We start from the raw sequence: 24,818 nt of genomic DNA on the forward strand, positions 1-24,818 counted from the left end.
TAGAGTCATTTCAATTACCCACTGTTATTGAACGATTTGTCAAGATTTTGACAGGGAAAGCTGCACTGGTTATTATTGTTTCTTTAAGGAAACAGTCGTATGGTCCTGATTTCCCCCTCACCCACCATCACTCATATACGCTGTACTGTAACGTGAGTGTAGGGGTGGGACATCAGACAACACAGGCAGACAACAACAAGGAGAGGATGACAGGCGGGTGGCGAGAGAGAGAGAGACGTTTGTCATCTCTTTGTCAGCGTGTCAGGCTCAAAGAGTCTCTCTACGGACGGGTTCATGGCTGTTCCTTTGAAGATGGAGCATCGTAAATCGAGTCAGTCCCATAGGAACTGAATGGATTGTCACTGGAGCAGAGCTCAAAGTGAAATCCATTCAATATCCCAACTTTTATTTGCAAAGTTGAGAATTGCATCCAGTGTCTGAAGAAAATGGTTGGTGTCTGAAATAAATTCCCCGAATGATGAGATCAACCAAAATGTCTGAAAGGATTCCTGATGCCCAGTAAGCTTTTGGAAATTACTTTTACTGGTCTGTCGTGGTTGTAGAACATTGTTGACTATCCCAATTTAGCAGACAGTTGTTAATAATGGGCTAATAATTGAATCTGTGATCTCTGTCTGACTTTATCTAGCATCTTCATTCTTTCTCTCCGGTGGTGAAGACCACTCACTGAGGAGAAACGAGAGGCTGCGGAGGTCTTCTTCAGAGCTGTCTCTGTGCTGAGCCTTATCAGTGCGAGCAGTACTCAGACGGTCAGGCAGAGTGAAACTGAGCATGAGTGGGGCTGGGACTGGGGCAGCTCTCTCCTGTGGCCTGGTCCAGAAGCTGTGGCTTTGAGCGAGGGCCAGTGCTGGGAATACCAGGCCGGCCTACCCCTGTCTGGAGGGTATGTTAATCCTGTTTGGTTTGGGAGCCGGAACCTTGGGTAGGGAACGTACGGGGCTCTCCAGCAGGATGCAACAGGGAGAGAAGGCTGAGTGGTCCCTGCCCGCAGCAAAGAGACCACACCAGTATCCCAGACCAAGCCACAGCAGCTCGCCAATGGAACTACAGCACAGACAGTAGGCTGAGGTTGTGGTACGTGTCTGTCAGAATGAGAGAGAGGCAGAAAGAAAGCGAGAGAGAGACAGAGAGACAGACAGAGAGAGAGACCGAGAAAGAGAGGGTTAATTACTAGGATGGGCAGGGCTGCGTGTTGCACAGGTGAGAGCTGAGCACCGGTCTGGTCTGAGGGTTGCACTGTGTCGAGTTGACTTGGGTCCGCTGATCTTGCAAACAGATGGCTTTTGTCAAGATCCGACCTGAAAGAGAGAAAAAGAGAGAGAGAAGGAGAGCGAGGCAGACAGACATCATTCTTATCAGTTTGCCTTGTCTTTTACAACCACTGAAAAGGTCACACACAAAGCCCACACTCTTCTCCTGTCTGAGCAACACGGGAGGGCTTGACAACTAAAGTAAAGTATGAACGAAATAGTGACTGGGTGCAGATAGCGATCTCTGCTCTAAGCTTGTCTAGAGCTCTGTCTGCTCTGTCTGCTTTCACCCTCCCTACTGGGATAGAGTGAATAGAGCAAGGGAGCCACTGATCCAGGCTCACATATAAAAACACACACACATTCGCTGACATACATTGATGAGTGAATAGGATAAAGTACTCAGGGAGGTCTGTAAAGGACCAAGGGAGACCGTGCAACCTTTTCACTGTCGCTTACAAAGATGCTTTTGATGAGCCAGAATGCACTTCCTGCTAACCCAATGCACCACACACACACAAACACACACACACTCATGGAATTCTCTCATCCTGGGCTCACCTCCAGCACACGGGGCAGAGCAGTCAGAGCGAACCACTCCCCATGTGTAGTTGGGTTTCCTCTCACTGCGGGGCAAGGTGTACTCCCACACTACACCCGGGTTCTTACCCTGTAGCAGGATCTGAGGGAGAGAGGGAGAATATGACAGTGAGGTATTGGATACGTATTAGCACATCCAAAGGGGGGGTTAGCAGTCATTCCCCTCACCGCCAAAATAGACAAGGCTAAGCATACCCTGAAGTGGTTCTAAGCAATGGACCATAGAGAATGACAATGAAAAGCTAAGACAAGTGAAGTGGCAGGAAACTGGTGACTTGGTGACAATGGCGTTGTGGAACTGTGTGTGTGTGCGTGTGTGTGTGTGTGTGTGTGTGTGTGTGTGTGTGTGTGTGTGTGTGTGTGTGTGTGTGTGTGTGTGTGTGTGTGTGTGTGTGTGTGTGTGTGTGTGTGTGTGTGTGTGTGTGCGCGCGTGTAAGTCTTTGTGTGTGTGTGTGTCTGTGTGTAGCCCATGTGTAGCCCTTGTAAGGGTCCAATAGACAAAGCTCTGTGACTGAACTGAAAAGTGACCGCTTGGCAGACATAGATGTTGGATTATGGAGCACAGGCTGGGGTTGCTTCTAATGGAGTGGAAAGCTCTCTCTCAAAATGAAGGGCTGCTTTGTTCCCCATAGACTTGGTCAAAACATTTTGGGGTCAATATTCAAACCGCCCAACTGAGGGATTTGTTGACAATGCCCAGCGGCAGTGACACTGACTTAATAGATTCAGGCATGCAAGCAAATAGCTAATTATTTACCTATTACAAGTAATTGTCTCTCATATCAAACTCTAACATTTGTCTCAAATGTTGTTGTGTATGTAAACCAGTAAGAGATACACACACACACACACATGCTTTAACTTCTACAAGGGGTTCAGAGTTTTACCAGCTAAACATGATAACAGCCTCAGCCCTCACCGTAGATTATCCCTATTGTAGTCCAACTAGAGTAAAGACAGGGGGTTTACACATGGAGAAGACATCTGTACTGGGATCAGATGTCTGAAGGAAAGGTCCTCCCGTTCAATGTACTGGGATCAGATAAAATGACTGTACATCTGTCCCGTGGGCACGGTCAGCGGTATGAACTTTATGTGCATCCGGATAGATGTTGAAACGTGCGCTCTCCAAAGCTCAGTGAAGCAGGACATGCGAACATGAGACTGCTCTGTACTGAGTTGTACGGGCTCCAGAGGCACTCTCCAGTGAGTCCACAACAGGTAACAGAAACCAAGAACCTCGGCAGTAGGTATGGTGAGAACCGAATTGGATTGAAAGCGTTATCAGAGGAGTCGTTGCAGAGAGGGTTTAGGGGAAAGAGAAAGTGAGGTGGAAAATGTTGACTTAGCTATGAACTTAATAAAGCTTTAAGCTAACCCCCAGAGCTTCCAGGCTAAATATATTGCCCTGGAGCTGTGCCATTGGACCCTTTCACACTAGCCTGTCCAGGACCGGTCCAAATTTACTGCTGGCACTGCACAGCAAACACAAGTTCCAGAACGCAGCCCCAGGGGCTCCCCTGTCCATCTGGAGCCCTGACATCAGACACAACACAACATCAGACACAACACTAACCCTGCCTGCCTGGGATAGTCCACAGCCCTTAATGCCCTTCTCCCCACCTCCACTTCCATCCAAGCCTCAACCTAATTCACTGTGCATGACTTCTCTCTGATATGCCACAGTGGTTTCAAACAGACAAAAACCCAACAATCTAACAACATCTCATTTTGCCATTCTCACATGATTAGAGTTGATTAATGCCTATGAAAATAATAATTAATACTTTGTCCCAGGGTATATTATTAATTTCACTGTAGCGCTCATTAGGCTAAGGGGAAAATGATGATGAATTACAGAGTGGCAGACATGGCTACAACTCCCCAGCATCACCTGCTGCCTGCCTGCTGCCCAGGTCCACAATCCTCTGATCTCGACTGACGTGACCCCACCAAACACTTTGCCACAAGAATGTCAATACAGAGGATAATCCCTATCTATTTCAAATAACATCCCTAGAGTTCACCATATGTTGTGTCTCGTTTCTCCCTGCCTTTTTCTGGCCATTCTCCTGTCTGATTAGGCTATATACATGAACACTGTCAGAGTTTACCTTCACCACTCTTCAACATTTGTTTTCATGAATTGTTTCTAGCCGAGTCAGGGTCTCAGAGCCATCAACATCGTTCTAGTTTTCCACGACAGCATAAAAGATCTGCCAGGCTCAGTGGGACCCAGTTTCCTTCCCTTTCAGCTACTTTTTTTAATTTGGAACGTATTTAAGTCTCTTTCTCTGTGCCCTGACCCAAGCTCTTCAGATCTATACAGTTCAATTGCAGAATTCTTTTAATCTTTTAAACTGTGTCCCTCTCTCTTCTTTTTGTAATTACGGAACATACTTAGAGAGATTAATGTCCTCTCATCTGCAGATCAGCGACCTGCTACTGCTAACCCTGCTACTGCTAACCGCACCAGTGGACACATGACTCTCAGGCTACATGTCAGTGCAGCGAGCAGCATGCTGTTACCACACTGAGAATGGAGCACTAAGCACTTTAAAGTCAATCAAATCAGGTCATTCCAACTGTGTGTGGTGATGTAAAGCTAACAAAAACATGTAGAAAAACATGTAGAAACTACATGGTCAAATCTGCTCTTTCTGCAAAATGACCAAAATTACTGAAAGGCATTCCAGGGATTTTACTATGGCATTTCTCATATATTTATAGGCGCCATTTAAACTTCAGCTCTCAGTTCACAGGTAGCCCGAGGCCGAGGGCTTTGTCCAAACTAGCTTTTACATGACTTTCCCCTTGCCTTTGGTGGATAGATAACAAACCAAACTTTCCAAACTCACCTGGTTTTCCCCCTCTGTTTTTAAGAGTTCAAAGGGCATGAGAAAATAGCTTGCCACCGTTTACATAGCTATCTGGGGAATATATCCTCTGCCTCTCAACACCCTAACTCTTAAATATACAAACTAAAGCATGAGCAACCTTGAGAGTGACTTATTCTCCAAGGACAATCAATAACACTTATTTTCATTCGACTGTCAGGAGCTTAATTTCTATTCTTTTCGACCATCAGTTGCAGCAATGAGTGACGACAAGTAATGGCTTGCATTTACCTCAGAGCTTAGGCCTCTGCTCTGACAGGTAATACAAAAGAATGTGCTAAGGGTGTGTAAACTGTGCAGTGTCCAACCAGCTGCTATGTCTACATCCTTATTAACAACATGTTTTAAAAAGGAAAACACTAAATCATAGATCACATACTAGAGCCTGTGATACATAAGGTGAGGTGTCCACCCACTTTGACCTCAGTGGTGAATATGGAAGCATGACAGGCGTTTAGCCTAATTGACCACTTTTTCTCCCTTCTCTCTCTTCCTCTCTCTCGCTCTGTCGTTCTCTCTCTCTCTCTCTCTCTCTCTCTCTCTCGCTCTCTCTCTCGCTCTCTCTCGGCCACCTCTTCGAGATGCTTGACACCTCTCCCTGCCACTCTATTGAAGTTAAAGCCGCTGGCCTGGTTTTAGATTTTTTTCTTCTTTTGCATGAAGTGCACGAATCTGGAAGTTCAAAGCGCATGGCGAGCTGTTTGAACCCCAGACCTCTTGATTATAGAGATGAAAGCCCCGACGACATCAGAATCAGGACACAATTAATCCTGAACAGTAGCGTTACTCCCCTGCACCACTCGTTGTTGTTGAGAGTTTTCTCTTTTTTCCCGCCCACCCTGCACTACAGCCCAGCCTTGTTTTCATCTGAGTGAGCATCCGAGCCCTGTGCCAAGGCCCTGTCACCGCTAATTCGCTAACGGACGTCAGGGTAGACGGGGACGAAGGGGCAGCTTACTTCAAAGACCAGGGTCTCATTAGTGGGTCCAGCCGCGTACAGGCTCTCTGGGTGGTTGAAAGAGCGCTGATAGTCAAACACCGTCCCACCGAACTGGAACTTTCCAGGCCAGTCCACCGTCCAGTCCCCTGTCAGATAGTACTTCATCTTCAGGGTGCGCACAGCCAGGTAGCTGGTGGAGATCTCCATCTCCTGAACACGGATGCTCCGTGCTCCAGGTGGGATGGTCACCATGGTGTAGTATTCTGAACAGGGAGAGAAAGAGCTCATTTACCTTCTGAGTGTCAGGAAATTGATTTATTAGAGATTCATATTTTTTACAACATGGCAACACTGTCCTGGGTATATTCAAGTATTTTATTGGGATGAATTATCATCAAGACCAAACCCAAAAGTAGATTACCCAGTGCAGAAAACTCCTTTCAACTAACAACTTTCCCTGGTTTTAATCTTACCTTTGTACATTGAATTACACAGTGTTTTATATAACATGATCATATGCTGTGTTTTCAGTAAAGAGGTGAGACAGTAAGCTTAATTCACTGAGACAGCATAAACCATTATAACTCTCTGCAGTATACGGCTGCCCTGGTGTAACGACGCCTGCAAGCTGCCACATAAATAACTTTCCACTGTATTAGAAGCAACCCCAGCCTGTGCTCCATGACCCAACATCTAGGTCTGCCAAGCGGTCACTTTTCAGTTCAGTCACAGAGCTTTGTCTATTGGACCCTTAAAGGGCAACACACGGACACACATACACACACACACACACACACACACACAGTGATCTGGAAAGGTTGCTCTTAGCCAGTTGTGAGAGTATAGTATGCGGTCTGGAGGAAGGGACTGTCTCCCCCACAGTGGCATCTGCTAGAGAATTCATCCTGTCATGTTTAGATAACTCTGCCCCAATAACACTGTGCCAGAAATGTCCTACAACAGAGCTCCCACTCTCTCCCACTGCATCAAATTGACCCGTCAGTCTTCTTGTTTGACGTACCGTTAGCTCTGTGCTGGAGGACGTACTGGCCTTTGAAGAACTTACAGGTGGAGTTGTCCCCTCTACAAACTCCACAGGCATCCAGAGTTGCCTTAGAGCCCAGGACCTGGTCACAACCCACTGGCTACAAGATGGAAGAAACAGAAGGAACTTAGATAACACAGGCAGCAGCCGGGGTTCTAGATCACATTCAGTAGACTTAGATGTAGTTAATGCGTCGCTGTACATCATGTTCCTCAAATCTGCACTTTACCTCACAGGCTCCTTCGATGCACACGTCCCCTCTGTGGTCTGAGCAGGACGTCCCATCCTTGACTTTGCTGGCCATGGCAAAGAAGAAGTCAAAGTCCTCAGCGATGCAGTACAGCTTGCAGATATCCTCAGCTACAGAGGACATAGAGAAGATTTAACATGTGTTATAAACAAGATCATGGAGGTAATACTGCACCTGTGCATTAACGAATTCCTCCTTCCCAGATGTGAGTCTCCAGGACTACATAAAGAGGACAAACCTCCGTATGGCCTCTCTCTGTCACTAATACTCTCCTTATTACAATGTGGGGCTTGGGGAAGGCCTATGGTAATGAAGGAACCGTACTCGTCAGTGGATGAGGGCAAGTTAGGAGCCAATCGATGGAGTAATGCTGAATAGTGTATTCAGGGTTCTATTGTGTTAACAATGCATGTCCACTGCAGTGCAATGTACGGACCGGACCCTCTGGGGACTGAAGGAGTAGCAGACCCTCTGGGGACTGAAGGAGTAGCAGACCCTCTGGGGACTGAAGGAGTAGCAGACCCTCTGGGGACTGAAGGAGTAGCAGACCCTCTGGGGACTAAAGGAGTAGCAGACCCTCTGGGGACTGAAGGAGTAGCAGACCCTCTGGGGACTGAAGGAGTAGCAGACCCTCTGGGGACTGAAGGAGTAGCAGACCCTCTGGGGACTGAAGGAGTAGCAGACCCTCTGGGGACTGAAGGAGTAGCAGACCCTCTGGGGACTAAAGGAGTAGCAGACCCTCTGGGGGCTGAAGGAGTAGCAGACCCTCTGGGGACTGAAGGAGTAGCAGACCCTCTGGGGACTAAAGGAGTAGCAGACCTCTGGCACAATTCACATACGTCAGACCTGAAAGGCTGTTACAAATGGGCCCATAAAACAGGGAATGCAGGGAGGGTAGCTTCTCCACAGATCTCACACAGTGTCACAGACATGGGCTCCCGGGTTCTACTGTACAACACACAGTCATAGTCTAATGACAGGGGTGTTACCAGCAGCATGGCAACAGCCTGGTGACACAGGGGCATCATTATCTGACCAGCTTCAGTTTTGGGACTAAGGCTATTCAGATTCCTTCCGTTTTGCCTTAATGTCAATCTCTTCCATTACCGAGGATGTGAACCACTGAATGCATTCCAGAAGCATCTTATGGATTTCTATTTGACATTTAATGGTAGTAATTCACTTCTGTAGGCCAAGGCACTTGATTTCATGAAGTCTATTGGATTTGGTGCTTAGAGTCCAGTTCGACCAGGATAAGACTGCCCTTACCTCCTGATACCTCAGCTTGTCCTCTGAAATGGTGCCACGGTCAGACACTACAGGCTACTCTGGGGACTGGGCCTTAGGGAGTGTCCCTCCACAGGGGGAGAGAGAGAGAGAGGAGGGCGAGCGGTGTGGAATCACTCTACAATCACGGAGGCGACCGTTCAACTCAGGCCCCAAGAGGCTTTTCAGGATCTACTGCTTGCATCTTCATGAATCAGCATCTCACTAAGGTAAATGGGGTGACAGCCAAACTCTCTCTATCGCTCTTTATCTCTCTCTTTCTCCCTCCCGTCTCTCTCACTCATACAGTATGTATGCTGTAGACACAGGTAAAACCTGCCTTAAGGGCTTCCTTTATAATATATTCCTTCTCCCTGAGAGAGAGCAGGTGGCTACATGTTTTCCATGTAGATTAGACTGACAGGTTATCCACAGCACTCCCAGGCATGAGTAGACTGACACATTGATATGGTGCACACGAGGCACATTTTTGGCTTCAACATTAAAATTAGTAAACAAGGTTTGTCACAAAAGATTCAAAAAGTCATCCTAATTTGAGAGTTGAAACAGGAATAACGCTTTGATCAATCTGCAATGTTAATTAAATGCACTTTTAACAAGCATGCACTGTATTAACAAACCGCGAATGTATAAAATCTGGCTGAATGAGGTGCATTCTAGATGGACTCTATTTGCTCATTCAACATTTACCCTGTTCCTAATTACAGGGGGAATTGAACAAATAGTTGCCATACCTTCCACCTTGGTGTAGGGCTTCCATTTGTAGTACCATCCCCTGAAGGGTTTGCTGTTGTACTCAGCACACTGCTGGGCACGGAAGTCCACTCCGCTGGGCTGGCACGGCTTTGTGTTACACAGCTGGTTGAGACGACTGGAGCCCAGGCAAAACTTCCCGTTGTGTTGTGGCCTAAAACAACAGACAATTAACCCACGTAGACTCAACACAGATGTGACATATGTTAGGGCAGGCATTCTCTTCTCCTCACATTCAACACAAATTACCTCAGCAAGTAAGGGTGATTTGACTATGGATAGATAATAAACAGCGAGTAGCAGTAGTGTACAAAACCAATGGAGGGGGGGTGGGGGGGTGTCAATGTAAATAGTCCGGTGGCTTGAGAAGGGACTCAAGCCAACATTTCTAGGGCCCTGTTTTGACAGTTTCAAAGCAGAATGAAATAAATCACATTTAAGACTCAACAAGATCAAGTCAAGACAAAGTATCCGACGACAGCCTCAAAACAACACTACTACTCAGGTTAATGGGTTTTCATCCAGGTTCCCAACCACTACTGTGAAGACAGCAGCCACAAGTATCTCCAGTCAGCCACATTAATAGAAAAGGCCTTCTGTTCTTAGGAACAACTTACCAGTGGAGGCTTTTGAGGGGAGGACGGCTCATTGTTATTGGCTGGAGCGAAGCGAATTGAATGTCATCAAACACATGGAAACCACGTGTTTGATGTATTTGATACCATTCCACTCATTCCCCTCCAGCCGTTACCACGAGCCCGTCCTCCCCAATTACGGTGCCACCAGCCTCCTGTGGAACCTACTCACACCGTTTCCCTGTTGTGAGCCTGATAGGCTGTTTTAAAGTGGAGCGGTGCACTTCTTGGACAGGCTTCCACTGCCTAACCTCAAAGCAAATGAATCTCCGTTAGGCTCTTCCTGCTGGAGCAGAGCCAGCGTTCACTTACAGTTAAGTGAATGTGTGGATGTTGGTGTTTGTGTGTGTGCTTGCGTGTTCACACATGGGGAACAGTGCGTTGTTAAATGAGAAGGAAAGTCTTCCATGATTCATTCAAGTAACTGAGTAATAAGTCTTCATTTCAAAAGCCCTGGGTAGATGGGTGTGCATTAGTAGACAGTCTGGGTTAAAATGCCAACCAAAATAGAAACAAATTAACACAACACTTGTCATAGTCACCCAGACAAGCTCTGGGAAATATTATTGGATTTCATTGGCAAGATCATATATGTACGCTAACACAACAACATCAGCCCAGACACTAAACAGCAAAGCAAAACACAATTTAAAAAAAAACTATTTGTGGTAAAGCATAAAACCTCAAACCACTAATACCTATCAAACCACACACAGCAAAAACATGATATGTGTATTATGTTCATCAACAAAGTGGCACACATTCCATAATATATTTTACTGTCAACACTCATCTGAGCGGAGCTTACACAGAGAAATGCACGTGCTGATAACAGTGGATTGTCACACATAAAACCTGGGTGGCAAACCTCTTTCTGGTGCGTCCCAGAGCTGCCAGAAAGGCCCAGAATGACAGGCTCTATTAAAGGTGTCTGTGTAAACCTCCTGTTTTGCAGAGCGCCGCTCATTTTGTGTGCAGAGATCTGGGCCTGAGCTCCCAGTCTGATCCTAATAGGGCTTAGGAACGGAGACATATAGGCCCATATGTTAGACTGCTTATGAGGGCTGCAGACAACCAGACGTTGTCGGGTTCTAACAGGGGTTCGGGTGCTCCTTGTTTAGTTCTGGGAGATGAGATGCAGTAAAAGATCATTAACTACATTCAGCCGCTGGCAAATTTTTTCTTGAGCGGGTGGTCAGGGGGCCGGAACATAATTACAAATCATTTGTAGACTGCAAATTGACCGCAAGAAGTCCAAACAAATATAAAATTTGACTAAAACATAATCATTTCAAACCTTGCTTACATTTTTATACCATCAAATATATCTCTCTATTATGTGTGGGAATACTTTGGAACAGATTTCAAAAATCTAAATCACTTGGAGCTGATTTGCTGGTGTTTTTCTAGTCTTTCATGTTCAACAATTCAATTTTTTTATATATCAAAATTCCAGAAGAATTGGGGTGGCCAAATAAAATCACCCAAAACTTTTTGGATAGCTGACTACTCACTCACATGCATAAGAGGGGGTAGCAGCCAAGTTTAACTTCTTGTTATACCCTTTTTATTTTCTTCTCTCTCTCTCTCAACAGATGCTGTACCTCCAGCATCCCAGGGGGACGTTAAATCTCACTGCGACAGCAATGAGTCCAAACTTCAGTGGACTAGAGGTCATCCTGTCTGGCTAGTCATCACCTGCTCTCTCCCTTCCCCCTCCTTGTCCCCCCTTTCTCTCATCCTCCTCCCTGTCCCTCACACAGCAACCACCACTGCACAGGGTCATCTCTCTCAGGCTCCTGACCACCCCTAACCACCACTGCACAGGGTCATCTCTCTCAGGCTCCTGACCACCCTTAACCACCACTGGACCTCCTACTTTGCTGCCCTGCTTCCTCCCAAGTCACTCCATACTAGTACTCGCACCTGAATCAAAGGCCTGCTGGGACCTGGGCCTCCCTGCTGGATCACACTCCCCTCTGTGTGGTGCGAAGCCCCCAGTGAGCCCTACTGACCTCTCCCCTCAGGGCCTACTGGACCTCCCCTATGCCAGGCTGCGATTAACCCAGGGGTCTGCAACCTGATAGCGTCACAGGCTGCACACACTGTCACGCCCTGAGCTGTTTCACCTGTCTTTGTGATTGTCTCCACCCCCCCCCCCTCCAGGTGTCGCTCATCTTCCCCATTATCCCTGTGTATTTATACCTGTGTTTTCTGTCGGTCTGTTGCGAGTTCGTCTTGTTTGTTCAAGCCTACCAGCGTTTTGTGTCTCAGCGCCTGCTTTTTCCAGTTTCTCTTTTTCTCGTCCTCCTGGTTTTTGACCCTTGCCTGTCCTGACTCTGTACCCACCCGGCTGACCACTCTGCCTGACCTGAGCCTGCCTGCCGTCCTGTACCTTGGCCTCTACTATGGATTATCGACCCCTGCCTGCCTTGACCTGTCGTTTGCATGCCCCTGTTGTTACAATAAACATTGTTACTTCACACAATCTGCAAATGGGGCTTACCTTGATACCTGATACACACTGCCAATAACTGCTGTGTTTTAGCCTTTGTATAGCATCTTTAAGAGCCTGTCAGATGCTGTCGTGAAACAGGCAATCTGATCATCTCCGGTCCCATGCAACCTTATGAAGGGTTTTACTATCAAACACCAACCTATGTTGCCATATTTATCAAGACTGTTCATTTATTTCATCTGCCAGGTGATTGCTGTGTTCAGAGGGGGCTTCCCTCACTAAAAAATTAAAATGAGACTGATAAAAAATATATATTTTACAACACCTGCAAAAATGTACGTTAGCTCGCTATCGACAGTCTCTTCAAGATGATTTGAAACTTTTGAAACTGTTTTAAAGCTCTGCAAACAAAGATATAACATTTACTTAATATAATTGCATAATACATTATATAATATGTTCTGTGGTTTTTGAGGAGAGAACATATTCTCCTAATCTGTAAACTACATGGGGATGTTACAGCCTGATAGCCAAAACAAGTGGGCAGATTGAGGGCAATCTATCTCCAGAACCACAGATTATACCAAGAGGGGGCTGCCAAAATAATCTGACAGATTGCTTAAAATAAACTCTCCTGTTCTCACGGATCAGAGCTAAAATGTGATTTAAGGGGACAAACAGATCCAACAGTCCAATGGTGAAAGGGAAAACACTGTGCTCAGAATGGAGTTACTGTAGATATGATTCTAATACTGTAATGGACCACAAAATGTCAGAAACACAAAAAGTAGTCAGCAGAGAAGTAAAGTATCATTTATATTAGATTTTTTTATTTAACTTGTCAAGTCAAGTTAAAAACAAATTATTATTTACACGACGGCCAAATCCTAACGATGCTGGGCCAATTGTGCACCGCCCTATGGGGCTCCCAATCACAGCCGGATGTGATACAGCCTGGATTTGAACCAGGGACTGTAGTGACACCTCGTGCACTAAGATGCAGTGCCTTAGACCGCTGCGCCACTCAGGAGCCCTAAAAGGGCAATGATATCATAAATATCATTGCTCCATACTATATAGATGTAGGATCTTAATTTGAGCCAGTTTGCTATAGCAGGAAAATAATCCTGCAGCAAGAGGAAATGTAAACTATTATGTGGATTATAATTAATGGACATTTTTGTAGGGGTGGATGCATTTTTCGTAAGGGAACATTTTTAAGTGGAAATTATAAACTTCAGAGGCCTTTTTAAACATCAAATACACTACAAGTTTTACATTTCCCGCACTGCAGAAAAGTTATCCTGCAAAAGGGTGATCAAATTAAGATCATGTAGGATCTGTAGGTAAACTAACAATTTTAGGTCATGATTCGCCATGACTCCCAATTCGCAACATCAACCAAGATTTAGTGGTTGCTTCTTACTAAAAAAGACATCTTAAATGCCCCAAAACATTTTTAATCATCATGACTCTTAAAGTGGATTATACTTCTACAGCTCCATGTATGGTCTGTCTGCTAATCACTGACTGTATAATGTGCATCATTATACAGTCAGTATCATTATACATCATGAGGGTCTGTCTGCGTCTGGCTCTCTCTCTCTCCCCAGGCTGGTCCAAGCTGGATTAAGTGAACAATCAGGTACAGCAGACAGGACAGCACCTCACCAATGTCAGTCCTCCAACACACATGGCTTGTTGACTGGACAGACTGTTGGGGGAGAGGGAGAAGTAGTTTCCAACTCTCTGCTGAGCCACTACATCCAATCCAATTCAGGGTTCCCACTTGTGGGATTTTGTATTTGTCTTGCTTTTGACTGCATGTATTGATTTGAGGTAACAGTAAAAGCCATTGTGACGTTACGCCATTAACGAAAAGAGACATACGTAAGTGAGGAAGGTAAGGTGGACTTCCCATGCCACATGGTTTACACACAGTGACAGCATAGGAACACCTGTGCCTGGGAAGGTTACTCTATCATGCCTGTGCTGAGAGGAGAGGTCCTCCATCAACCTGCTGCAACTGCTGGGAGGAAACACCTGGGCTTACACCATCACACACACACACACACGCTTGCGCGCACAAACAGACACACACTAAACTGTCCTGGAAATCATATCTGCCATTACATTTCTAAATCATAGTCTTATTAAATTACATTTCTCGATCATAGTCTAATTGGTGTGGCTAACAGATCATCATATTCATCAATATTATGGAACAAAGAAATCAGTGTTCTCAACACACTGGAAAGGTTTGAGTTGAGGTCTTCAATATCATTGACGCAATCAAAGTGGTTGAGTGCCTGGATGTTATCCAATAGGCATGATCACATCCCATCCTGCAAGACACAAACCTGAGAACAAGCCAGATGCTAAGAAATCTAAGCCACCTGTCCATCAATAATGTCCCTCCTTCTTTCAGCTCCTTGTCCTTTTCTGAAGCAGCCAAGCCCTCCAAAGCCAAACATGCCCTCAGAGGGAGTCGTAATCTCAAATTAATCCAGAATCTTCTTGAGCTTTCACATCAATCTGACTACTAGTGGGTGTACCATGCAACAAGCACACAAAGCCTGACATCAATCAGACGTATTATGAGAACAATCTAGCAAAGAGATAATTATTTTACCTTTATTTAACTAGTCAAGTCAGTTAAGATCAAATTCTTATTTACAACAATGGCCTACCCCAGCCAAACCCTAACGACACTGGGCCAATTGTGCGCCGCCCTATGGGACTCTCAATCACGGCTGGTTGTGATACAGCCTGGAATCGAACCAGGGCCTTAGACCACTGCACCACTTGGGAGCCCCCAAGTGCACAGAAGATTTGACAAACTAATATGGACCTGAGAATTGAATCTAGTGTTGGGGCATTTGTGTGCTACGTCTCTATATTTACTTGTGTGCGTGCGTGTTCAGTGTCTGCCTCGGCTGTGACTGCTTGAAGAAGAAGAGGTTTGTGTTTCCTAGAGAAGTCAGAAGATTGGACGAGTAGCTTGAGGCAGAGCATTGAGTAACACCGTGGGCTGAGCAGGTTAAACTGGCATGAGAGAGATCCCTTTAATCTGGCCTGCTGTCTGTTTGTAGACTGACAGATAATAGCGTTTAATGGGCTGACAGCCAACTGGCAGGCAGGCCACGCTCTCAGGTGCTCAGTTAGTAAGTCAGGGGGAGCTGACTGGGAGGAAGGCCATGTTTACCTGTCCAAATCCAACCCTGTTCTGTTTGCACAGAGCAGACACACTGTATGTGGAACTCTTCATGTGTTCTATGGTAGTGCTGGTAGAGACTTAGCGAAGACAAGCAACAGTTGAGGTAAAATGTGGCTAATCATGCCTCAAGCTCATCGATCCATCAGCCGTCTTGTATGGAGCGTTACCTCTGCTAGACAAGGTAAAGTGCCTCAAAAGAGGGAGGAGTAACTATCACAGTAATAATCCTCTCTGGGGTATTACCAGGGGTTCTTGAGTTCACCCAGTGCAAATCCAGGCTTGTTATGGTAGGGGAGAGTGGGGTAAGTTGAACCAAAGGGGTAAGTTGAGCCACCATACACAACATAAATAATTTGACCAAATATTTAGGAAGAGGACATCATTTTATGGAGTCAAATTAGGTCCAAAAAACGGATTTTCACCAAGTCAAATTAATTTGGTGTGTTAGATGTTTCAAGTAGATCATTTTAAGATTGTTCTATACACCAGTTGGGGTCTGTATAAGTGTGAATATGAGGTCCTAAACCTAGCATGAAAGTGCATCCTTGTAGCTTTGTGGGCTAATATAGTCAAAATGTTTGTCTTGGGGTAAATTGAGACAATGGCCATTGGGTAAGTTGAGCCAATGGTTGAGCCAAGAGCAAGTTGAGCAAATGTAAGTATTTTCATTAGAGGCGTAATGCAAGGCATTATCGCTGGGATATGAGGTAACAACAGGGCCTGACCTATGTTAATTTGTAGACGGCTTAATTAGCCTGTCCCATGGCTCAACTTACCCCATCCCTGGGGTAAGTTCGGCCAAGATACCACTTTTTTGGGACAAGCTTTGTTTTAAAAACTGTAATTTTTACATGAATTCGGATTATTTACAGGGATACACAACATCCTAAAATATATGTAGATATCTTTGTTAAAAATAATACCATATTTCCCTTGACAAAGTGATACTAAATGTAAAAAATTGCTCAATTTACCCCACTCTTCCCTAGTAGGCTATGCATAAAAAGAGCCCAGAGTAAGATTCTAAATCAGTAGTGAACTCTTATGACCCCACCCGACCCCCTAGTATGACTAACAGTATTGTACCTGGGGCTGGTGCAGGATCGCTCCCTGTACATCACCCCTCCCCCACAGGTCCTGGAACAGTCCGACCACTCCAACCATCCTGACCACTGACCGTTAACAGCTCTCGGACCGTGGTCACCATACTTCACACACTGGCCTCGCCGACACCACTGTTGAGAGAGAGAGAGAGAGAGAGAGAGAGAGAGAGAGAGAGAGATGAGGGCGGGGTGGAGAGGAAAAAGTAGAGTTAGTATCGGTGGTAGGATCTTTGGCTTGCCCCAGTGCTGAGGTTCCTGGTTTGGGTGAATGCCCAGCACCACACCTGGAGACCTAGGCCTATCTGAGCCAAACCACACACTCACACACATCACCACCTTTCTTTCTCTCCCAATATCATCTTTCACTGTGGAAAAAGAATAGGAGCCTTGTGTCCTTATGGGACATTTAACAATGCACAAAACGCTCCTGCAGGTGTGTGCATATGTGGATTTGTGAGTGAACCTGTCTTTTGTGCTTGGGCCTTGGACATTTGTGTATGCGTTCCTGTGTGTTTTTACATCTGTGTGTGTTTGAAAGTGTGTTATGCTGAATGATAATGTTAGAGGGAAATCCCCGTCTCCTCCCGTCCCGTTCACGATGGGCAACATTGCCATGGAAACAGATGGTACACTTACCATGTCAGTCCCACAGCTGGTGCCCTCGGCAGCGGGCATGAACTTGGTCTCACATCGGTGACCTGTCCTGTGGCACCACAGTGACTTACAGATGTCCTGCCGAGTGACCAGAAACACCAAACAGTGAGTCCAGCATCTGCCTCCCCTCATCAGAACACCACCACTACACCACCAACACCCCACTGCCATGGTTACACACAATAATCCCCCATTTCCAAAAAACCTGTCAAAACGAATCATTGTATTCCCTGAAACACGCTATTCATGTATCTTTTATTTCTTCCCACAATGCAGTATGTATGGAGAGATGAGGCATTGGGAGCCAGGCAGTGGACCTGTGCCACGCTGGCGTGCCGCCCGATTGCATCTGGCAGACAGCTAGCGAGACCGGGGTTGTGAGAGAGCTGGTCCCCCCGTGCTAATCTAGCTCTGCAGCAGACTGACTGAGCTAGTGTGCCACGGCCAGCCATAAGAGCAGAGCACGCGGCTAATTAGCTCTCCTCTGCACCGTGCGAAACGACCGCAGAATCCCAACAGGGGGAAGAAACACGGGGAGGCAAACATCCCAAATCCTTGTTAATTAAGATGTAGAGTCACCTACGTCGAGGTTCAGGAGACGGATTCAAACTTAGGGCTGGGGTTCAGGAGAACACAAAAGGTTGTATGGGGGATATACAATGGAGCAGGCTATACCATGAGCACTAATCCTACAGATGGACTGGTGTGGATGTTGATTTCCCACACACAACCTCCTTTTCTTGACCCGTTCCTTATTCATGCTGGATTTGCATGTCAATGCATTTCTTGTTGAATGTATTATAGTGGAAGCTTATAGAGGCCCAATTCCCTTAGGGTTGTGTTCAAGTCTGTTGGACCCGTTTCGAATACTGTAATTGGAGATTAAATATGGCTGTTTTAGACAGAATGGTTTGTCCCAGAAAGATCATGCAAATTAAATAATACTGGTTTTAAACCCTGCCTAGTTTTCCCAGTAGCACCCTTGTCAGGCAGTTTCATGCAACCCAGTAACGAATGTGCCTATCAGTGTCATGTACCTTGACAAAGTCCAGGTTGCAAAGTTTAGCCTTGGAGCCAAACTGCCACTTGCACTGTGTGTCAGCATCATAGAGCTGACCTGGGAGCTGCTCTGGGTATTTATACAGCCCAATCTGCCTGGGCTCATCCACCAGACACGATGCTTGAGCTGTTCTGTGGAATAAAACCAAAAAACACTGAACAATCAGACAGGGACCTAGAATGAAAGACTCCTAAACACAAACAGGTGCATGAGAACCACACTACATCATTACATGCATAGCAGCCATATCAGAGGTCAATATATAAGGCTTACCCAAGGAAGCGGCTGAGGTATTGGCGACTGCAGGCAGACCAGGAGAAGACCCCATTGTTTCCTGCCAGGGTTGGAGACATGATGTTTCCTTCAGCTTTCCGACAAGGATTCCCCTCTCCATCATGGATCATCCCAAAACTGCCAGAGAGACAGATCATTAAGAAGGAGAGAGAGAGAGAGAGAGGTTTGAACTCTTACCTTAGTAACCTTACAACATTTTATTTTTGTATAAAACTCGTTACGCTCCATGGAGTGCGATGGGTCACACATTGCTTCACGCTCGTTTCAGAAACAGATGTGTTATAACCAGGCATGTGTTGACACAGCATTAAGGTCTACCCTCCTACAGAACAGTACATAGCTAAGGTTCACTAGTCTGTAAAAGACGACGTCATCTATTTAGAAATGACATCCCCTCAATTTGTCAGTGATTAATGGTATTTGGCCTAAAAGTGGTTTTCCTCTGAACAATGTGCAAATTCTGGGAATGATTCCTATTAATTTGACCAAAGTGATTAAGCCATTGAAAATGACAGGAATTCTGACATGTTACCGGCTCGGCGTATCGAAGGAACAGGTTCTTTCCCGTTTGTGTTGAGAGAGTGCCAAGCAGGCAAAGGGCTTTACCATAATAATTCAATCTCAAATGTCAAATATAAACTGCCTCTTATCTCGATGGAAACGTGTAAACACAAACAGAGCATAGCCATCGCCTGTGGCACTTTATATAGTTTCACACATTGTCATGGAGCAAATTAAGTGCTTTGCTAGCATAATGCTATTGTTTCAGTCCGTATTTTTTGCATCTTTGATGTAGTACTGTAGATTAAAGCCGTCACATTGCAAACTAAGCACGACTTTCTATAAAAACGAAGCCTGCATGCATTTGTTAGGACTAACGTCCCAAGAATACACTGCTATATTGTAACACGTTCATCACCTGCACTGGGTGTTCTCCTGTTCTCCTAAAATGCATGGGGGTCTATTCTGCTGCATGTGAAGGTAAAGCTAATGGCTAGTGCTAATTGCGAGGGCATTTATGGACTTACTTGTGGCCTGATTCATGAGCGATGGTGAACGCTAAGCCCAGTCCTGTGTCTTCATTAATCGTACAGCTACGGTATTTACTACACATTCCACTTATAGGAGCAAAACCTGCAGAGATAAGCAGAGCAAGAAGGAGAAGGAGAAGGAGAGGAGGAAATGTAAAAGAGTATTGTAAGGGAGATATCAGGCTCAAATATGTATTCAAACAAAGCTACTGTGTCTATCTACAAAAACCATCAGACAACATAACTGCTCTGGGAGAAGGAAAGCCGTAAGCAGTGTTACAAGACAAACTTATTTTCAATACAGGCATTACTATTGCCAACCTAAAAAATGCAAATCCTGCTTTTAGAGGGAGCAAAGACTGCTGTTCCATGGCAATAAAGGCAGTCTTTACAGTTTAAATGGTCCACGGAGAGCATGAACGCTATGGATTGTAGCATGAAAGCTGTGGGTTGTGTTACAAAGAGCATATTTAAATCAAAGCCTCGCTTGCTCCTCACACTGTACGTCCCAAAGTGCATACTTGTGGTTTAGGGCCGTTGAGATGAATTAATTATAGTTGGCTGATGCTTCAGTTTTAACTGATCTGCCAATGCTGCCAATCTTTCACACTATTGAAGAGAAGGAGAGAACGGGATGGGTGTAAGATGTGTGTGCGCGTGAGTGCGTGCATGTATGCATGGCCATACTTGTGTGTAAGTGTGTGTGAGTGAGTTTTGACAAGGGTGTATTTAGTGCAGGTGAAATCCCCTGCCGGAGGGAGTCCAGGCAGAGCATGCAGGATCCCGCCCACCCTGGAAGTGACCCCATGATCTCTGGTGCTGTCTAATCCCCCAGCAGCACCATGACTAAGGGCTCTAATCTCCAACAGGCCCCTCAGGAGCTCTGGCTGACCTACTTCCCCCCCGCCCCTAACACCCGCCCCCGCCCCACCACCCCCCCTTACCCAGGGTGTCACAGGGCTCGTTCTTCCAAGAGCAGATGTCCAGGCCGGTGAGGAGCACGGCATGGTCGTGGCGCTTACCGATCAGGCCCGACTGCCACTGGCAGAAACTGTTGAGAGACTGGTCAGCGTGGTGGTTGATGGACAGGCCGAGCTGGGAAGGAGACAGAGAGGAAGAGATCAGACGGGGAGACTGGAGAATTCATGACGTTGGGGAGACTGGTGATTTTATTGTCAAGCACTCAGATCAATGTGACTCACTGGATCTTGCTCTAGAAGAAGCAGGCTGACCACCACAATGTTGATATCAGTTCCAATGGTGCCGTCTTTGAAAAGGCTGGAAACCTGAAACGAAACCAACCCAGATTGCCAGTTGTAGATTAACATTTCGGTTAAAATGAATCGTTGCTTAACATTTTGTGTGATGTAAATACATAAATCGTGACTTTCTTTGCTTGTCAAGCATTAGGCCAGGGTTTTGCTTGAGGATAGAATCTACTTTGGGATATGTTACATGACTGATGACTGACTGACTGGTGTCCCTCCCCTGCTCACCATGTTCATAACAGTGAGGACGTAGGTGGTGACGTTCTCTCTGCCGTGTTTCTCCAGCATCTTCCTGTCTGCCACCACCAGCGTTTCCACATTCAGGGTCCCCACCTTGTTAGACGTGATGGGCGATCGCTTCCCCCTGCCTGGGAGCTCAAACTCATCAGGCATGATGAGACGATCCTCAGCAGGGGGCTTGGGAGTGTCTGCAGAGATATGGTAGACAGATAGAGGGCAGGTAGGGAGGGATAGAGATATGAAGAGAGAGAAAGAGGAGACGGGGAGAAATGCTTTGGAAAGGAGCTCAAATGACAGCTCCTCCTTTTTCCTGGACCTTTCCCTGATAAGAGCACGGGGCCGGCAGAGCGTTGAAAGAGCAGGAAGTATTCAAAGTCATTCACTCCTCATGCTGCTTCTGAGTATTCATTTCAATAAAGGCCAGCTACTTTATACCCCTACACTATCTGAGCACTATTTCTTTCAAAATACATCATACACTATTACATCATAAACAATTAGTAGTGGAACATTTTCACATTTTGACCTTCATTTTTTATTTGTCATTGTACTGTTATCGTTCTGTTCCTGTGATAAAACTACAAAGCATGTCTCTCTACCATCTTTACTACCACTGTCCTGAACACACAGTCCCACGTGACTGTAATGTGTTTTTCTCATGTGAGCGGATCAAAGGCAGTCATAATAATAAGGAAGTTCCCTTACATACATTGCTTGCGGCGTCCACAGAAGTGTTGTCTCTGCAGCTTCCCGTGCTGGTAGTCGTGGTGATGCTGGTGATGGCGCTGTAGATATGGGTTGTCAGGTTGGGAGCTGTGGATAGACCTCTGGCCACCGTGGACTTTGTGTTCAGCCGAGCGTTTGTAGACCACGTGCGGGTGGTGTCCACTCGGGGAGCTGTAGTCGTGCTCTGCAGCTAGGTGCTGGGGCAAGGGGGCGATGAAGTACTCATCATCGGACATCCGGATCAGACCTGACTGGAGAGCACAGATATCCCTGGGCCTTAGATTTATTCATCAACATTAAACATTCATCATGGTGGATGAAGACGAGAGTCGGATCAGTAATAAGTCAGGTAGATTGTCATGTGTTAAGGAATGGCGTAAGTAAGAGGTCTGTCAGCAGTTTTTAGATAAGGCCTGAAGGGACATAAAAATGGAGAGGAGTCATGTCAAACCAGACACAGACACAAGAAACCCTGGGACTAGGTGGTGTCTCCATAGGTCAGACTCCCACAGGAATGTGACTTACTGTCTCTCAGGATGATAACACAGGGTATCAGAGGTATTCTGGGGCAGCTGCTCCTCAACACAGGATTCCTAACCCAGAAGGGTAGTGGGTTCTGAGACAATCTAGAACCAACTCTTACACTGTAAAGGGGTTGCTGTGAATTTGACAGTAACTTACAGGCAGCTCAGTGGCAAGTAAAATGATGTATTTCATATTACAGTACACCTACTGTAATATAAATACGGTATCAAAGAAAGTACTGTGTAATTACACACAGTACAATACTGTAGAATTGACTGTATTATACTGTACAAAAGTCAATGCTACCGTAGTCAGAATGAATGAATGGATACATTTAATTCATTGAGGGGAGGAGTTTGTATTTCACTGTATTTTACTATAATTACAAGGAATTGGTAAAAGCAGGTTGGTGGCTAGGCAAAGTGTTTACACATTACAACATATTTATGCATATTTGGTGTTTTAGATCACAACAAATAGAGCCTCTAAACAAGGCACGCCTCAAAACATGTTAATGAGCCATAAACAACAATTCTATGCACCCAAAATGTTTTTGGCGTTCCAAAGATACGGTACCCAAAAGTGAAAACATGAAGCAGACCAAACTTTTCGGTCCTTTAAAAACCTGCTGTAAGTAAAATATTGTGGGCTATAGCTTGGAAAATAAATACATGCGACTCTGAATGACAACATAATGGTGTTTGTTTCCAACATTAGCGCTGTTTTCCTAAAGAAGTTAAGTATGCTTTGTGTTTTGTTTCCTTCGTCACGATAATAACCAGTATTGCGATACCGGCCCTAGTATTCTAGGAACAGTACCATTCTACTGTTGATAATACCTCACATTACTGTATAAATTACAGTCTTCAGTTACAGTGTAGTTTACCTCTCAAATACGGCCGTAAAAAAACTGCTGTGCACAACCTAAGTACTGGCAGTCGCCATGGATACAGCAGTCAGATACAGTGAAAAAATATATAAAGTAGCATGATGCAAGAACTTTATATATGATAGTGCAGTCAGAGTGTAACTGGTAAAAGGTTGCTAACTAGTAGTGTTTAAAATGCTTGCAGGTCAACAGAAACAACAACTCAAAAAAAAAGTCCCTTTGAACAGACCTCTGCCAAAAACCGCTCTTTAATTAACCAGCTTTTCATGTAAAGGATTCCAATACACTCCGCAGAAAGGAATAAAGTGTTGAGACAACCTCTTGGAGACTGCCTGTAAAAACACATTAAGGCGGGAGGCCATTAATCTTCAACATCAGCATGGTCCTGTTATCGGAGCTAGCACTGGAGGGGACTGAATCAATTTGATTAGCGAAAAGAGCTGAAACACAGCGGTATTCACTTTCCCTTTCACATGTTAGAGGAGGGCTACGATGTATGAGATAGCCTCTCTATGGAACCCTGTCAGCAAGACAACCACTGATTGAAAAGATCCAATATTGGCTCTTTGTCATCCGCCGAGGCAGATAGCTAGGCCTTTCTTCAACACCCTTCGTTCCCTGTGGTGTGTGTGTGTGTGTGTGTGTGTGTGTGTGTGTGTGTGTGTGTGTGTGTGTGTGTGTGTGTGTGTGTGTGTGTGTGTGTGTGTGTGTGTGTGTGTGGATGTGTGTGTGCAGTTTGATGATTACATGGAGCAATAGGGAGGTGACGAGAGGGGTTGATGTTCAAGTCAAAAGTGAAAATATTCTTTCATAAATTAGGCAAAGGTCAATCACAGAACATAAGGTAACAAGCTACTGGAACACCTCTGAGAATGCATTTCACTTACTCACTAGTCAGCTTTCTGTCTATGGGCCATGTGCAACTGCCTCAGCACCAAGTCTTACATTTGGCAATCCATAGCAATATGATTCATCTTTAAAAGTTTGACATATTGATACAGAACACTTTCCAATTAATAAAACATGTATAATACATACAATACAACTGTAGAATCCTTATTTATACCATTACATTATATGGAGGTGTAAAATATTATTTCAAACATCACCACAGGCTGACAGTTTAATTTATACTCAAAATAAATATAAACGTAACATGCAACAATTTCTAAGATTTTACTGAGTTACAGTTCATATAAGGAAATCAGTCAATTTAAATACATGTATTAGGCCCTAATCTATGGATTTCACATGACTGGGAATACAGATATACAGTACATCTGTTGGTGACAGATACTTTAAAAAAAAGGTAGAGGAGCGGTTCAGAAAACCAGTCAGTATCTGGTGTGACCACCATTTGCCTCATGCAGCGCGACACATCTCTTTCACATAGAGTTGATCAGGCTGTTGATTGTGGCCTGTGGGGTGTTGTCCCACTCCTATTCAAAGGCTGTGCAAAGTTTCTGGATATTGGCATGAACTGGAACACGCTGTCCAGAGCATCCCAAACATGCTCAATGGGTGACATGTCTGGTGAGTATGCAGGCCATGGAAGAACTGGGACATTCTCAGCTTCCTGGAGTTGTGTACAGATCCTTGTAACATGGGGCTGTGCATTACCATGCTGAAATATGAGGCGATGGTGGCAGATGAATGGGATTACAATGGGCCTCAA

At 45.3% G+C, this 24,818-nt stretch overlaps 1 protein-coding gene across 1 annotated transcript in view; it reads right to left on the minus strand.

Moving 5' to 3' along the window:
• The window catches only part of LOC115167417 (A disintegrin and metalloproteinase with thrombospondin motifs 18), a 47,005-nt gene that overhangs the window by 11,781 nt on the left and 10,406 nt on the right, over positions 1 to 24,818 (minus strand). Inside the window, exons 4-18 of the mRNA XM_029721822.1 lie at positions 21,713 to 21,980; positions 20,992 to 21,191; positions 20,698 to 20,781; positions 20,440 to 20,590; positions 19,493 to 19,598; positions 18,444 to 18,581; positions 18,148 to 18,301; positions 17,093 to 17,188; positions 16,440 to 16,588; positions 9,025 to 9,197; positions 6,983 to 7,113; positions 6,730 to 6,853; positions 5,727 to 5,971; positions 1,833 to 1,953; positions 1,193 to 1,319 (exon numbers count right to left, since the gene is read on the minus strand). Coding sequence (XP_029577682.1) covers positions 1,193 to 1,319; positions 1,833 to 1,953; positions 5,727 to 5,971; positions 6,730 to 6,853; positions 6,983 to 7,113; positions 9,025 to 9,197; positions 16,440 to 16,588; positions 17,093 to 17,188; positions 18,148 to 18,301; positions 18,444 to 18,581; positions 19,493 to 19,598; positions 20,440 to 20,590; positions 20,698 to 20,781; positions 20,992 to 21,191; positions 21,713 to 21,980 — 2,267 coding nt within the window. The remainder of the gene's footprint in view (positions 1 to 1,192; positions 1,320 to 1,832; positions 1,954 to 5,726; positions 5,972 to 6,729; positions 6,854 to 6,982; positions 7,114 to 9,024; positions 9,198 to 16,439; positions 16,589 to 17,092; positions 17,189 to 18,147; positions 18,302 to 18,443; positions 18,582 to 19,492; positions 19,599 to 20,439; positions 20,591 to 20,697; positions 20,782 to 20,991; positions 21,192 to 21,712; positions 21,981 to 24,818) is intronic.

Source organism: Salmo trutta, chromosome 29 (genome assembly GCF_901001165.1).
Source record: "Salmo trutta chromosome 29, fSalTru1.1, whole genome shotgun sequence".
NCBI classification, from domain to species: Eukaryota; Metazoa; Chordata; class Actinopteri; order Salmoniformes; family Salmonidae; genus Salmo; species Salmo trutta.